General features: G+C 42.8%; 1 protein-coding gene across 5 annotated transcripts in view; it reads left to right on the plus strand.

Moving 5' to 3' along the window:
* Window positions 1–540: 540 nt before the first annotated feature.
* Window positions 541–16,520, plus strand: part of LOC4397681 (nephrin) — a 264,444-nt gene continuing 248,464 nt past the window's right edge. The window contains exons 1-4 of one of the 5 annotated variants that reach the window (XM_061657212.1): window positions 541–956; window positions 1,574–1,706; window positions 2,477–2,728; window positions 7,814–7,870. In XM_061657212.1, coding sequence (XP_061513196.1) covers window positions 7,816–7,870 — 55 coding nt within the window. In that variant the 5' untranslated portion in view covers window positions 541–956; window positions 1,574–1,706; window positions 2,477–2,728; window positions 7,814–7,815. The other 4 variants (XM_061657211.1, XM_061657214.1, XM_061657215.1 and 1 more) reach the window with 4 other exon arrangements.

Genomic DNA, 16,520 nt, shown 5'->3' on the forward strand with positions numbered 1-16,520 from the left:
ATCACACATTTGGCAATCATTGGCAAGATCTTGAAGCCCCCCTGCCAAGATTCGACAGCTGTAACGATGCGTGCATGTGTTGAGAAAAGGGAGTCGGTCGAATCGAGAAGAAGATGTATCATACGTACGATTCATCGGTGTTGGAGTGCCGCGTTGTGACGAAGTTCATGTGCAACGGTTGTTGTGCTGCTAGCACCAGCCTCACTTCGTATAACAGTTTTGCGTGAAGGTTCCAGCATAAAACTCACGCTAGTGAGTCCGCATGAGGTTGCCTCATTTGTGAGCTCCAGTGAGGCAGCTGTCTGAGCTCGTGAGATGAGTTGTCCCTCAACTCTTGCTGAGAGAATCATTGAGAGTGTGAGCATACCCTGCCGAAGCATCGGTACACCCGGCCCAAGGGAGCAAGGGAGTAACTCGCGGTGAAAAGCCCGAGCCCGAACCATTCTGTTGGCCTGGGCACTGGTTCGCAGGGGGGAAAGAGAACTGGTTTCTGCAGAGCCTGAGCGATACTCTGCTCCGTGTTCCGTGGGTCGTCTACAAGGTTTTTGTCGCTGTTGTTGTTGTTGTGTTGGTTCCCTTTTCCGTTGGTCCGCGCACTTGATGCTTACGGCTCGCTTGCCAGGGCCACGCCGGTTCGAGCCGTGTGGTGTGCGTTCGGACCTAGGCAGTGCCGCCTCGCTCTCCTCAGTAATCGCGAGATCCCGCAGCAGTGAACAACCAGCGTACGGGCGCGGTGCATGTGTGTGATCTGTTTTTGTATTTCTGCTCTCGTTCGCGTTTACGCGCGCGCATCCAAGCCGGTATTTACGTCGTCATCGTCGTCGTCTTGGTCGTCGTGGTCGTCGTTGTCGCCGCCGTTGTCAACGTCAATATCGTCGTCGGCGTCGTCGTTCTCGCCGTGGTCGTTGGCATCGCTCCGTTCTGCCATGACGATGCCGGCAAGTAACGCATTAAAGGTGGACCCTTTCGATCACGTGGGAAATTTGGTGGTGCGTTTTGTAACGCACACTACCAAACGTTAGGGGTATTTGAGGGTGTAAGGGAATTAAAGAGAGTCGAAAAATAATTGCAATGCAAAAACAATGTTGTTGGAGTAATTAGCTTTTTCTGTTTGTTTATTTTTTAATTACAAATACAATACTTTATTTGAACAAGATATTAAAAAACTACATACTAACAAAAACATAAACATTAATTTAATATTCAATCGCTCCGTGTTTGTAATGGAATAGTAGTTTTTTTCTAAATTTAAATCTATTATCTACAAAAATTTAAAATTTATATTGAAAATTGATTGTTGTAGTGCATTAAAACATATTTTCAAATAAATTATATTTATAATTTAACATTACTGATTGCTTGCTACTTTTCATTTAAAGTTTTAATATTCCCTTCGAAAAGTAGCATCAAAATACTATCACACCAACTGTCATCCGATATAAACAAACCCACAAAGATGACAGTCTGCAGCCATTGACAGTTGAGTGACAACCCTGGTTCATGTTTCGTCTAAACTTACCAACTCCTTATCAATCTTTCCGCCTCCCTCTCCTATCCGGCATCTTTTGGGCAGCATGCTATCTCGTTAGCAGGGCCAACTTTAAATATCGAGCTGCAAAATCTTTCGTCAAAAATGAATCAGCAACACTCAGCGAGTCAGCATTTGTAACCATCGGCAACGGCTCACACAAAAGGGGCAGCAAAAAGTAGGTGGATTATGTATCACGATAGTATCGAAGCTAACCAGCCTACAGCATCAACCCGGATCGCTTGAGCATAGGCTCAGTCAACGAGGTTAGCTCGAGCCTCAAACAAGCACACACATACACACCACACCTCGACCAATTCGAAACCGCAATTCAATCGCACGTGGGGCTGAGAATTGGGCCGTCCAGGTTCCCAACAGCGTACCGGGGTAGTTGGCTTTCCCATTCCCATTGATCGTATTGCTGTTACGCTTTTCCATCTCAAAGCACTGTGTCGCCTGCGTCTTTGTGCGATCGTAGTCATAGGGCGTTTGGTTTTAGTTTTACCCTCTCGCAGTGTATCGTCGCCCGGAAATAGAGAAGCTTCCGTGCGTCTTGTCTTGATTTTACGCCGAGTGTAGAAAAGAAAAGCACAATAAAACCATATTTAAAAAAGGTATGAGGGTGGAAGCATTGCAATAGGCTTGTTCATGTCCAAAATGAGAGCTGCAGTAAAAGTGCATCCATAATGCTGGGAATGTGTGTGAGTGTATGAGTGAATACGTGCTAGTGTAAAAGTGTATGTTTATTGTACAGTGCAGTGGGAAAATTGGTTGCAAATCGGTTGCATTTAGCAGTACAACAGCAGCAAAAAGGAAAAGGGGCAAAAGTTCACTACCGTTTGTCATTGTTGAATTGAAGGGCTGACCGAAAAAGGTTGATAGTGTACCCTCTTTTTCCCTTCTCTCCTTCTGGCCATCTGATGAAAAATCATTCCATCGTCATTGCAGTGATTGGCGAGTGAGTGTGTTTGTAGTTGCAGTGTGGTGCATTCGGTGTCTTGCGTTTTATTTACATCAGAGAGAAAGCAAATTAAAATACAACTTCCAAGCCGTGGTCGTTTAGTGAAAATGTAGAGTGATGTGAGTTAAAAGTTAGTTTTCTACCGGGGGAAAAACAGTTCCATTGTGTAGTGCAAAACAGTTTTTGTTGGGAGTGGTGGGACAGTTTTTTGATGCATCGCGGATTGTGGATACATCAGTGTAAGTATAACATTGTTGATCAAATGCATGATTTACGCGGACAAGACAAGTAAGGCCAGTACAGACTTTCGAGACGCATTCGTAGCCACGCAGCCGGATAGTCAAGACAGTCCTTGCTACGAGGGGGACGGTCGATATGAGCGTTGAACCCATGATGGGCATGTTGTTAAGTCGTACGAGTTGAGGACTGTACCAGGGGGGGCGGCCCCCTCCGCTGATGAATGATAAGGGTATTAAATTTAATTCGAAAAAGTTCATGTTAACCAATCAAAGATATTGTACCGATAATTCGCTAAATTTACTTAATTTTGTAATATTTCTTAGATATTTAATATTCTTCTGACATCTTCTTATCACTTGGAATGGTTCGATAACTTCAGCATCGAGAAGTTGTCTTACATTATATGAATAATGTATTCTATCGTAAAATGTCTCTATCAGGCTTTATGATAAAGGAGTTTTGAAGGGTTTTGAAAGTCTGCTTGTGCCAGATTAAAGCTTCACTCAACATGTGCAAGCTGGAAAACGACACATATAAAAAAACGCCAGCATATGCGGCCATGTTCCAATGCACATGACCCATACGCCCACCTAGCCGTCCAACCGGATAAAACATATCCTTCCAAACTTCCCGAACTTCCACCCGCCGCCCGAACGCATTCGTTGACATTCGACCGGCTTCTGTGGTGTTGACATTCTGCCAAAGTACGGATGTGAATCGTTTTCGATTTCAACCCCACGGTCTGTGCGCCTCGGTTTTCTCTTTTCTCGGGAACTCTTCCCATTCCCATGCACTCGCAAGTGACCCGTATAGTTTCCGTGATTTCTGTTCAGTTTGGCGTTCGGAGTCCCAATCTCCCTCCCCCCCTTCTCACCACTCCAGCTACCCTTTGGGTTTTTTTTTGTTGGCCATTGGTCACAAAAAGCGATCAATCTTTCTCGCCAGCTGTGACCTGTTTCAACCGAACCTGTGTTCCACAGTGTTCGATCTCGTTTTGGGTTTTGTGTGCTTTCGAGAAGTGACGGACATTTGCCGAATTTGGGCTGCCATCGGTATGGAAATGGAAACGAAGTAATAGGCCACTGCTAGACAAAAGCTGAAAATCATTTCAATTGCATATTGCGAGCAGCATTCACAGTGTGCGGAGCAGTTCGGTTTTGTATGAAATATTAAACATTCTATCCCGAGAACTTTAAACGAAGTTTTCTGGGAACTGCAGAGCTTCAAATTTATTTTCTTGGATAACACAACATTCTTGGTACAAAGAAAAAAAGGTATAAAATACTTGAACGAAAGTGTACGTATGCTCAAAATTTAAAATCTATCGATCCATCCATCGAGATTCTACTGAGCCCCGGAAGCCAAATCGATGTCGGAGCAAAAGTTCTATTCTTTTTCCACGAGTTTCCGTGCTCCGACCTACCCTCGGGGAACATTTCAGTTTCAGGAGTTCGGTGCAGCTCATAGCAGCTTCTGGCCCAGATGCCTCCGAGATCGATGCAGTGGTTTAATTAAAAATACATGTTATCTGTTCTGGGATGGTGGGATGGTTCCAAAAGCAAGAGTCTCAAGAGTGTGAAGTATGTTGGGGGTGTACGAAAGAAAAATGATCAGTTTTGCTAAATTTGCGTTCCATTTATGTTACAAGGTGTCTGTCTGAAGTTGAAGTGTGGTGGTTGGATTTGAGGTGAATGCGTTAGACTGTTCACCACATAGTAGCAGCGATGTTTGTGTTTCGTTATTTGTTCTGGACATATTTCTAAGAGGCATTGGAATAGCATTAAAGGAATGGAATAGCATTTTGCAGATGTTTGCGATTCTTAACACCATTATTATTCAGCAATCAGCAATCGAGTTTCTATAAACTCAATACCAGTTCTACTTTTGGCGTCCGTCCTGGAACAGGAGGAAGTTTGAAATTAGTTATTAGCCTGCAATAAACATTATATCAGTTCTTGAACAGAGTAAGATGCAGCATTCATTGCAGGAATGAAATAAATTTGCGATCTTCTCTATAATTGAACGAGATACGATATCAGATTATGTACCCTGGTGAGTTTGAAATCAGTGCCAGTGAACGTGGTTGTCTAAAAGTTCTAAAATGCATACAATGCAGCGCAATCAAAAGCTAAGAGCATATTGCATATTGCAGCAATTGATTAATTAATTGATTTATTGAGTGTAAACACGAATATTTTCAACTTGTAACAACATTTTTTATCTTGTTTATTTGGTATCTTTTATCAATATTTAAACTAACGTTCGTTAAAAACTATGCAATGTTAATAATGCGTATTGCAAATATTATGAATGACTATTATTGCTCCGTTTATGTTTAGCATTTGATTTATATGAGGATCTTAATACTAGCTGTATTGTGTATTGTGTCATATAAAAATTTTGATATAACTGACAAAAAACATGTCCTTTAATTTCAACACTCAATTTAAGAACCATTTAAACTCTTTGGTTTTCTCCCCTTCCCCGATTATACCGTTATCAATCCCTACCCCCAAAACTTCTGTAGCAAAGAACCGGATCGTACCAGCGTGTTTGTTCTGAAAAATTACATCCCATCAATCAGATTTATTCACCATAATTGGACGAGATTCGGCCGAAAACCATGTAAACCAACACCGACCACCCCTTCCGTTACACTCCTTTGCCAACCCCGCTTGGTGCGCCTTAGATCAAGTTTGGGGATCGATACGCACGGTAGACAGACACCGGTGGAACAGATAGCTCAAAACCCCATGCACACATACACTCTCGTACAGTCGCAAGCCACAGGTCGCCGTTTTCAAATGTCACGCACTCTGCTCTATCGCAGATCGAGGCAAACGTCTTATGACAAACTCGGTTCTTAAGCGTGTCACTACCATTGCCATACGATACTCTCGCAAGATCCGATGGCCAAAACGCGCTCTGGCCAAAGCTCGGTAGTGGATTGGATTTCGTTTCACCCGCTTGGACACCTTCCTAGCCAACATTGTGCCAACAGCGCGGGCTGTAAAATCGTAACGGAGCTGATACGGAAAGTCGATCCGAATATTGCCATTGCTTTCAGGATATAACGGATTGCTTGCTTTGCTTGGCGGCAGGGTGCCGAGATGAAATAAATACGGAGCAGGTACAAATCACAGCACAAAAGATGGTGCATGATACGGTGTGCCTGTCCTGTGAACGTTGAGTTAAGTTGTTTGTAATTTTGTGCGCATAACACTGTGTCCCTGTAATGCAAATATCTAGATGAAAGCGTGCTAAAAATTGTGTCACCATCGGACACCTTCCAAGAATTGTTTTATTTGCTCACCATCAGCACTTGGATGTTATGGGATGTCCATTTGCAAAAAAAAAACAAAGCAGCAAACAAAACTGAATACGAAACTCGGGCAAGCTTGCGACATGGTTTCGTGTTACTGCGTCGGCGGAAAGATCGGATTTTCATTACCATCGGTTCAGTAACGCACTACCTCTCTTCGGGCACAAACGCAAACACGCACTCAGCCCAACCAAAACCAAGATAATGCAAAACGGAAATTTAAGCGCGACCGGGGGGAAAACAGTTGTATAACATGATATTTGCTTACCTGTACTGTGTCATGCGAGCTCTCTTTCGTTCGATGCTTACGCTTTCTTCACTGAGATGAGTATGTTAGTTTCAATCACAGAAGAGAAAAAACAACTTCATCCCGCATACACAGAAAGTAAAGCTGCTTAGAAAAGCTGGACCCCCAGTACGTGGCATGCAAAAGGTTAAGTCAGCGTTAACCTAGAAAAAAAAAATCAGCAAAACAATCGGCACGAAGAGTGCATACAGAAACCACGATCGTGCATTTGCCGTGTCGAATCGAGTGCCCGTAAGCCGTCTCGTAGCCCATGAAGATTGATTGGTTTGAGATTTGTTTTTTCGGGGCTCACTACTCGTAAAAAAGAACCGGAAGTTTGCTGGAACGAGAGAAAGATCAATAAAGAGGCTGGAAATGTTGGCGGCCCAATTCGATCCATCGATCATGGATACGCGATCGTATCGTATCTGCAATAAAGCAAGACGAGTTTCTTTAACGTTTTTTGATGTCTGACAAGCCCCTACCAGAAAAAAAGAAGAAACTAGCCCGGAACCTGTAAAGCTTTACGAGCTTTCTGGGCATCACCCCTTCAACGTCATCCCAGGAAGTAGGTGATTCATGCTAATGACTTCAAATTTGGTGATACATTTTTATGAGCTTTTGCTTTCCAGTGCATCATACATACTTCACACACGCACGACACTAGGGCACACTTTCAACACCTTCTTCCTCCGCTGATGATGTCCTAAAGCTCGTGATGAACTCGAACGGCAATACAATTATGACCCTTAATTGGAATGGGAAGGGTAAGAGAACGGGAGAGAGAGAAGGATGAGGGGAGCAATTTTGGGATTGGAATGGCGACAAAATAAACCTTTTTTCCAAAAGAGACGCTTTCTGGCGAAGAAAGTTACCTTTGCTTTGCTTTTATTATGTTTCCTTCCAGTCGCTTCCAATGCCACAAATCTTTTGACCTTTTGGCCTTCTCGTACTGTGTGTCATCCTTTGTTAGTGTGGGCACGGAAAGGACAAGGGTAAAGGGAAGAGAGTGTATGGTAAATATTTTACATCGAAAGCTCTTCACATGCACGGGAACATGAGTTGGATCTCATCATCATGTAAGGACCTTTGAATTGGGGGAAACCCTCGTTTTCTCGATTCCTCTCTTTCTCTCTCTCACTTAAAATCTTGCCTTTAATGGGGAAAACATTCAACATATCGCTCGAATGGAGTTTTTTTCTCCCCATTTTTGAAACGGTTGCCGGTCATCGTATGTTTGAACTTCATTTTGTTTCCTTTTGTCCCTTATGCATACGGTCCCTTCACCCTTCCCGCTGGTACCTTTTTTGCGCACTATCAAACACGGACAGATTTTGGGACGTATTCAGATCCACTCGAAACCACCAGGCGGTTGTGGTGTGATTTGTATGCACACACGGTGGTTTATATTTGCCTTTGCTTTAAGCTTCCCGTTAACTGATGCTTTGCCTTTCTTTGTACCTTTTTCACTTCCAGGAATGACCAAAATGATTCAACAGAAGCTGCCACGGGCTGTTTTAACGATATTAACAGGTAAGTGGTTCCCGACCGGCCTCGCCGTTCGCTCCTTTCCGTCATACCTTTCCTAGGGACGCTCCGAAGGACAGACCTCACGAGAGGATAGAAATGTTAGCTGTTTTACGTGTTACGCCCGGAGGTCCTCATCGGTCCTTACTCTGCTTCTGCTATCTGGCGGCATTCCTCCGCTGCTTCCCGGTGCGATACTGCTGGCGCCTGTGCCATCGGGTCCTTTTGACCTTCTTGTTTGTTTTTTCTTTCGGTCACGAGATGTCCTATCGCTAATGTAATGCAGCCGCTTGTCCTTCTCTTGTAGGGTGTCCTGTGATAAACCACCCTCAGGTACTGCCGTGCAAGGTAGCCCGAAGATGAAACTTTGCCCGAAAGGGAAGGGTATTTGCCGGTGACGCTAGATTACACATAATTTTCTCGCACTTTAATTACTTAAGCCCCTGGACACGGACGCATCGTCCACCGAGACGAAAACGGGATGTGTCATCTCGGAATGTTGAAGTTGGCAGCATCACCAGGCGTCTTTCTTTCATTGATTATTTGGAATCGTGTGACGTTCCAGGACGGTGTTTCGGAGCGGCGCGTCAAACGAAGGGGTAGTTTCCTGATATCAGCAGAGACCCAAACCTTCCGGTGTCGCCCGCTTGGGAACACCCAACTAGGGAATGGTCTGCTATAGAGATGTCCTCGGAACGGCGTTTGATGTTCTGTTTGATGATGTGTCATTTACTGTATTCAATGTGTGGAGTCGACCGGGTTCCTCGTATTTGTCCATTGCCTGTGTTCATGAGGTAGTGGGCGTGATAAAAGTTGATTAAGTAGTAGAGTGTGTGTGAATGTGTGTGTATGGGTGCTGGTACCAATAAGCGTTGGGAAACGAACCGTTTCGTAGAATTGAGAAGTAATGACGCATCGAAGATAAGTCAGTGCACAGTAGGTGGGCTAAAGCAAGGATGAGGAATTAATGAATTTTCTAAACTATTAGGGACGTGGAAGTTGAAAAGGGCTGATTTCGATAAGCTATATTCAACTTATTGATTTGCATAATTTTCTGAATTTGTGTATAATATCTCCTGCATCTTTAGCAAATAATTTGTGCTGCAAGGAATTCGAAGAATATTTTCATTTTAAGAAAGAACCGCCATTTTATTTAACCATTTTATGGCCATTGATGTAGACATTACAAACTTTTGTTGTAGAAGATAGGTAAACTCTTTGAAAGTATCATAGATTTCTGATAACTTCTCCCTGATATGTCAAAGCTATCTTTAATTAGACCGAATGCAACTGCAGGAACGAATACATTATCTAATTTCAAATATAAGACAGTACAATATACATTTGATCTTGATTTTTAGATACTTTCTTGAGTCTCAATTAAGGGAAGTGAACTTTATGTGATGTAAATTGAACTCTACGGCACTCTTCTAAAATAAGCTCTTTACGCATTTATGTTAAAAGACCCCATAGTCTGTGTCTGTTACAAGTTTCATAAGCGTTTTGTTATTGCGTTTCACCAGATTACTGACCTGAACTGACAGTTTTGAAATATGTGTGAATGTATTGGTAGGGAAAAGGCCGCGCGAAGACTACATTGCACAAATTGTAACGACGCGATCGAGAGCTAAAATTTACAACAGCATGCGTTTGCAAAAGTGTAAAAATAATTCCATAAAAAATCTATTAAAAAATAACACGACGTAGGGGTTTGCGGGATCATAGGCATAGAGGAATTTCCCTGTGGATTTCAAAACTGGAGCATTGAAAATTACAACTGGCTCAAAATTAACAATTGAATAGAAACCTCAAAATTACACTGAAGTATGTTGATATGGAAGGACACTTTGTTCTGTAAAACTCCTTAATGGTTATAACAGTAGTTAGTTCGTTAAGATGTTACTAAGAGCCAATGAAAGATAACTTAAAGTGTAGATGAATAGTCTGGTGGATTTATTTAAGATTTTACTTACTGAAACTTATTCCAAAATAATTGAATTTTATTTACAAAAAACTTACCGAAGTTTTGATAAAAAATGACCGAGCATTAAAAGCTTAGTAGCAAGTGGTAAGCCGCAACCACCATATTTTCTCCTCACGCTCTTATGTGCAATTTGTTTGGCTCTTTTGTGAAAGGATAATAATTATCACACCATAAATAATACACCTATCCGGCTGGGCAAGTGTAACCTGGCGCCGGCCAAATGCGGCCGTCTTCCACAACCAAGACTACCGAGACGCCCTACTATCGAATTACCACCGTCGATAATGCAGAGCTTTTCGCAAATCTTCACACACCATCAATAAAACGATCCTTGCGAATCAATTACAGAGCCACCGGCAGGCTACACCCTCCGCTCCATTGCCTTCCCTTTCACCGTCTGGCTCCTCATCCGCAACACGTTCCCGGTCATGTAGAATCAGGTCCGAGAAGGCGAAAGTCATCGATCTTGCGTCACTCCCCGCGTCCGAGCCCCGCTCCACTCGTCACCGAATCCACCCACGTGCAACGGAAGTTAATCGAGAGTGCGGAAAGGAAAACTAATTTATTCCCGCGAGAAGCCTGTCGACGGTTAGCCAACGGGCGCAGGCGGCGGCCCAGGCGTTCGGTGTCTTCGTGCTGCCGGGTGTACGATGTTCGGGGTAGAACATATTTTCCACTTGTTCGCGGGTTGATTAATAACCTGCCTCACCTGCTGGAAGCTGCAGGATGATTCGGGTGGAGCAGAACCGAACGGCAAGGATACCGATCCGAGCCTTTCGGTCGAGCGGTTTGCTAACGACCCATCCGGTTCCACCCGCGGAACCTGTCGCTGTTACTCGGGCCCACCATCTTCGGGACGGAGCTTATGGAGGAGCATTATTATCTGCGAGGTGCCCAGTTTTCCATCCGGTGACACTTTGCCACGTCAGCAAAACTGTCCTGCAAACTGTGCACCGTTCGTTCATCCCCTCTATCGTCTCTCCATCTCCGACAGGTTTCTCCTTGCCGGGAGACCAAATGGTTCGCATGATCCTGCGTAAATGGCGCTCATTGGGATTGGGTTATGAAAATGAAAATCAGGGTTGTTGCTCCAGAAAACACTTCCCACCGGAACCAGCAGTGTGAGGGTGCGCAAGTGAACGGTTGCAGCACGTGCTTTGGTGACGTCTGATTAACTCGGTTGCCCGGGAACTACGGTGCGGAAAGTTCAAGTTACGATCGAGAACCCACTATTAATTAGTTTGTTTCGATCGGTTGTGTCATGCAGGGTGCGGTGGCGCTACCATTGAGGTAAGGTTGTACAGCATGATTTGCGTGAAACACTGCAGCGTGAATTCGAACGATTTACACTCGACTGGAGCGTGTAGCAAACAGCAGTGAAGGTGTCAATGAGGGTGGTTCTAACAGGGTAATTTAATTAACACGATTCCTGGCGGGGTGGGTCAAGTATAGCAGACAAACAATTAATGCAACTAAGTGATGTTTGGCGGGCTCTTGGAACGCGCCTATTATCGCGTTGTTTGCAGGCGTGAGCGTGACTCGATGGCTTTGATCGGTATATATAGTGCTACATACAACTTAATAGGGAACTGAAATGTTTACCTATGCAGGATATGGATATAGAATAAAACCACTGGCTATTATTTAATTATTTCTTGAGTTTTGTTTCATAAAATCAGTGAATTATGAATTAAATTTTGTTACTCAAGCAATGGCAATACCATTCGAAAATTATGTACCTCATACTCTCGGAAAAAATGTGTTCGCATCCGATCGAGAACTTATCAATCCTTGCCAATACACTTAAAGTTATACTTAAGTAATAAAATTCAACCATAAAAAAACCTAAAAATAAGAAAACCAGCTGAGAAATTTAAAAAAATGCTCACTTTTACAAATGTTCCCAATATCTCTGCAGAAAAATCCACTACTGCAAATAGTTTTGATAATTTTTAATACAAATTGTTTTGTTTATGTTCATTTGAGTGATTGTACGAAACCAATGGAAGATAATAAATGATTGCACGAGTAAGATTTTCTGAGATTATTTATCGAATGATGGTTTATAGCTAGTAGTGTAGTAGCAAACATACTGCTTGGATTATGGTTGGGTCATGTTACTAGTTTTCCGTACTCATGTATTACACATCACTAGATAAAAGAACTATTATGATGATGATTGATGTGTTCAACCGAAAATAGTACATATCATGGGATCACAAAAACAAACTATTGCCACCACTAAACCGCAAACATATTCATGCTTTTCGATTAATTCACTCACCTTATTTATTGCGCCGTTCAAGGGTAATGACACATATTCTTGATTGGTTTATTAGCTTTAATTATTCTATTGCAACCAGTAAACGGCAGGACACGAAAACGGCATGCATTAAATCTTGCCCACGACTCATAATTAACCTACCAGACCTATCCGTGTTTTTGCTTTACAAATTGCCCTCTCTTACACACTCGCACCCATTTTCCCAATAACCATTTCCTTCTCCATTTCCGCGAAGTGGGTCTATTGCATTGCATGGCCTGAGGGCACTTGTGAGGGATTTTATTATTGTGTGTCCTAGGTGCCGACCCCGGGCTAGCATTAAATATCCTAGCTACAATAATCCAGCCTCATTTTGCAACGATCGGCCATCCAAAGGATGAAGCTGATCCAGATCATCTACCGGCTTTCCCCTCAGCTTTGGGGGAGCCCAGATTGTCGTTCCTTGTCCCTACTGTCAGGCGCCGGTGCCTTTAAGGCGTCTGAAAAACAAATGGATAAACACGTCACACACGCACACAAACACATCCAGCTAGCCTTAAAACAAAAGCAAGTAGCAGCTCCACTGCGGGAGCCGCACACGCAAAGAAGGAGATATAATATATGCCGCTCTAAGGATAATAAACTTTTATTGTTATGATGATTGTGTGTTTCTTCCGTCTAGTTTTTATTCGCTTTTTCTGTGTTTCAAGACCCACAATCACCTCCGTTTTTGCTTGACTTCCACATTAACTCCACCACCTTGTCAGTAGCACGCTTCCGCTCGCTGGCTGTTATCCGGTTTCTTGTAGTAGTGCAAGTGTAGTGCGTAGCTGGGTTTCTTCAGACCGCTGCCATCGTCAGAGTGTACCGAGCAATGTAAACCACGTGCCCGTGAGATGTTTTTAGCGCTTCCGTTTTGAGTCGTGAAGGTCAGCAATGGGTAGCATAAGGGGTTGTGAAGCCTGTCAGGAAGCTGGTACAGTCATAGTTCGTTCGGGCAGTTCGACGTGACGCCATCTTTCGGCTCGGCTGAGGCACTTCGTCTGCAGTAAGCAGCAAAACCAAAAACAGCTTTTATACCCGATGGACCGAAAGTGAACTTGACTTTTGGGTTCTCACAACATTACCGCCTCACTTCAGAACGAGAAAAAAGGGGTTTACTTGTCCGTGTGAGTATCCTTTTTGCTAAAGCATTGAAGGCAAATCGGTGAGCGCGGTACAATCACCTGGCCCTTGTAGAGGGAAAACTTTGCAGCTTTTATTGTAATGTTTCTGTTTCGTTCCTTTGGCCATCTTTCACCTTTAACCGGAAGAATGGAAAGCGGGCAGATAAAAGCACCCCATTGAAGTGAGGTAACATTGACTGGCTGGAGAGTTTCACGCAGCTAAAGAAAAGCTTGATATGAAAGGTAAACGGTAAAGTAGCTTTTTTTCACTTGAAACGATATCGTGAAAAGAAAATAAGTGTCGGATAAAGAAAAAGAAAACGTTTGAGGATTCTTGTGAAGTTTTGTTGCTATCATTGACCTTTAAGTATGCCAAAATTATCCTTTAAAGGTGGAGGAACATGTGTTTTCGATAAAAAGGTTGTGGAAAAATGTTCTTGTTTTTCTCAATTGATTTTTAAGCATACGATTTTGAACATAAAGCTTTGTTCGGCTTTATTGATGCAGTAATTATAAGTTTCCTGTTCTTTTCTGGTTATTTCAATTTCAATTTCCATTTCAAAAACTATATCTGAAATTTTTTTGAAACATAACGCGTATACTCTGTTATACAAATTTTATATTTAACTTTGAAAATATAGTAGAAATTTACATTATATTTTAAAAGATTATGCTATAAAATATAATTATCCGCTTTTTAATTATGCAAACATAGTAATAATATCAAGTAAGATCAAATATTTGTTTTTCTGCCGCAAAGCAATCAGCTGTTTTCTTGTTTCGTTAGATGCACTTTTCTGAAAGAACTATAAAGATTTATTTTCGTTACCAATCAATGCACCAATCAGAATAAATGAAAAGGGAAACATAAGGCACGGCAAACAAGGTGATGCAATAAATCATTAAACACTGTTTTTAATCCAAATACAAAAGGAAATGAATGCACCCTTGCCATCCAAACCAATGTATGGATGTGTGTTGCGGTGGTTACTTCATACAATTTGCAACATTATGGTACTTGTTGTTGTAGGTTGATGTAATAAAAATAACATTAATGCCACAGGGCATTCGGTTTGCGGGGATGGGCCACTTTTTACACAAGCGAACACCGAAGGCATCGATCTGGTCGTACGGTCCCATGCATTTATTATCTCGAAATTTAATTAATCACTCGTATTAAACCGATCAACCGACGACTGTGACTGGGAAGAAGTGTGTGTGTGTGTGTTCAGCCGATGAAAGCAGTGACGAAAACGCCGCCAACCGAAATCTGCCTACACTGACGGACACAAATCAACTGTATTTGCGCATGCTGACCACGTGAAGAGCGGCCAGCAGCTGTCGACGGAATGGCGCTCCGGAAGAAGCGCACATTAACTCTCGGTACCGGTGCGGAAACGAAGCATTCGAATATCGGCATCGAAATTGAAATTGTCCACCCTCCCAAAGCTTGATCGTTTGGTTAATACCGTACTTTTGTCATTTTGTATTTTTTTTTTCAAGCATGTACCTTTTTTGTGAAGCTGAGGAATGAATTTTTAATACCACTCACCTTTCCACTTCCCATCGGAAGACGATGAGTCTCGTCGGCCCAGCCAAAGGAAGTAAAGCAAAATAGCGGTATACAGCGCAAGTGCACACACACACACACACACCCACACAAACAACATTTATTTACAGAGTCGTAATGCAAAATAAACCAAGTTGATACAGCAACGCGGTACCGCACGGTTACGGAGCTGTAAAAAATTAATTACACACTCATTAGTATGCCGATTGGATTGCCTCACGGAATCTCATTTCGCGTGGACAATATTGCGTTGGTATTTAAACATTTAACGTAAATATCGATCCGCAACCGGTTTCGGACACCCTTTGTGCGCATTTTTTATTGTGACCCCTCAATTTCGGCCCTTGGACGTTGCGTCCAGTTTTTCTGTGCATATTATAAATTGTTGTTTCTTTTGTTGCGAATTTAATTTGGGACATTACATGAGGCTTTACCGCGGTTGGGTGACAAAAAAAAAACTGTTCCCTTTTTGAATGCAGGTTGGATTACGCGAGGCTATCAATCTTGGAAATGTATCCGCAGGCCAGAGGAGTGCTATTGCGTCGCTTCAATTGTGGCTTAACAGTAGCACTGTTTGCTAATTGGGTTTTATAGCCTTTCGAGCATCCTCTGTAGTGTGCAATTGGTATGAATTATCTTCCTCTTTTTGGCTTAATGACCATGCCATGGTCATGCCGATGTATACAGGCTTTCGGGACAAGATATAACGGAACCATATAGTCAGTCCTTGCTTTTGGGGTGACGATCCCTACGAGGCTTGAACACACGACTGGCATATTCCTCAAACGTGCGATTTGACGACTGTATCTCGGGATCACTCCAGAATGAATTTCAAAAGATAAAAATTATCATGTTTTGAGATACTTATGGATGTTTCCACATCGGTATAGTCATACTTGCCTTGAAAAGCTCAGTCTATAGGTATTTGCTCTTAATTATGCACACGCTTTGTTAAACATTTTAGCCTTCTAAGGTGTATCTAACGGCATGGAGTACATTCACAACTGCCAATCAAGCCAATCAAAGTCAATCAAACACTAAGCAAATAAGATTGATTTATTCTAAATTATAAATGTAAGGTCAGAATCACATGAATGGATTGGATAAACCTTACAATGTTTTTTTGTTTATTTGTAAACATGATTTGTCTTTTCAAATTATTAACTATTAACAAATCAGTCTAATGAGTATATGGTTCGTTAGTACGACGTTTTACAAGTCCTCCGAGATCAAGATCATCAGCCACTTTCCCAAACTCGATCGAAGCGGTTGTCAAAAATCACAGAAAAATGTGGTTTCCTTTGATGTTTTTAGAACAATTTGCCATTTATACGCAGGTTGGTTATCCGGCGCTACAACCGCTTTGCGGTCTTGGCCTGCCTCAGGAGTGTCCGAAACCGCTCACGGTCTCGCGCCTTTGTCTGCCAGTCCGTTATCCCGGCCTTACTGGCGGACGCCTCCACGCCATCTTGCCACCTCAATTTGGGCCAACCATGCCTCCTCTGTCCTTGTGGACGGCATAAAAAGACTTTACGGGCTGGGTCGTCCGTTTCCATGCGTACAACATGGCCAGCCCACCGGAGCCTGGCGAGCTTGATACGCTGCACGACAGTGAGGTCGCCGTACAGCTGGTATAGCTCGTCATTATAGCGGCTCCTCCATTGTCCTTCCAC

This window comes from Anopheles gambiae, chromosome 3 (genome assembly GCF_943734735.2).
Source record: "Anopheles gambiae chromosome 3, idAnoGambNW_F1_1, whole genome shotgun sequence".
Taxonomy (NCBI): Eukaryota; Metazoa; Arthropoda; class Insecta; order Diptera; family Culicidae; genus Anopheles; species Anopheles gambiae.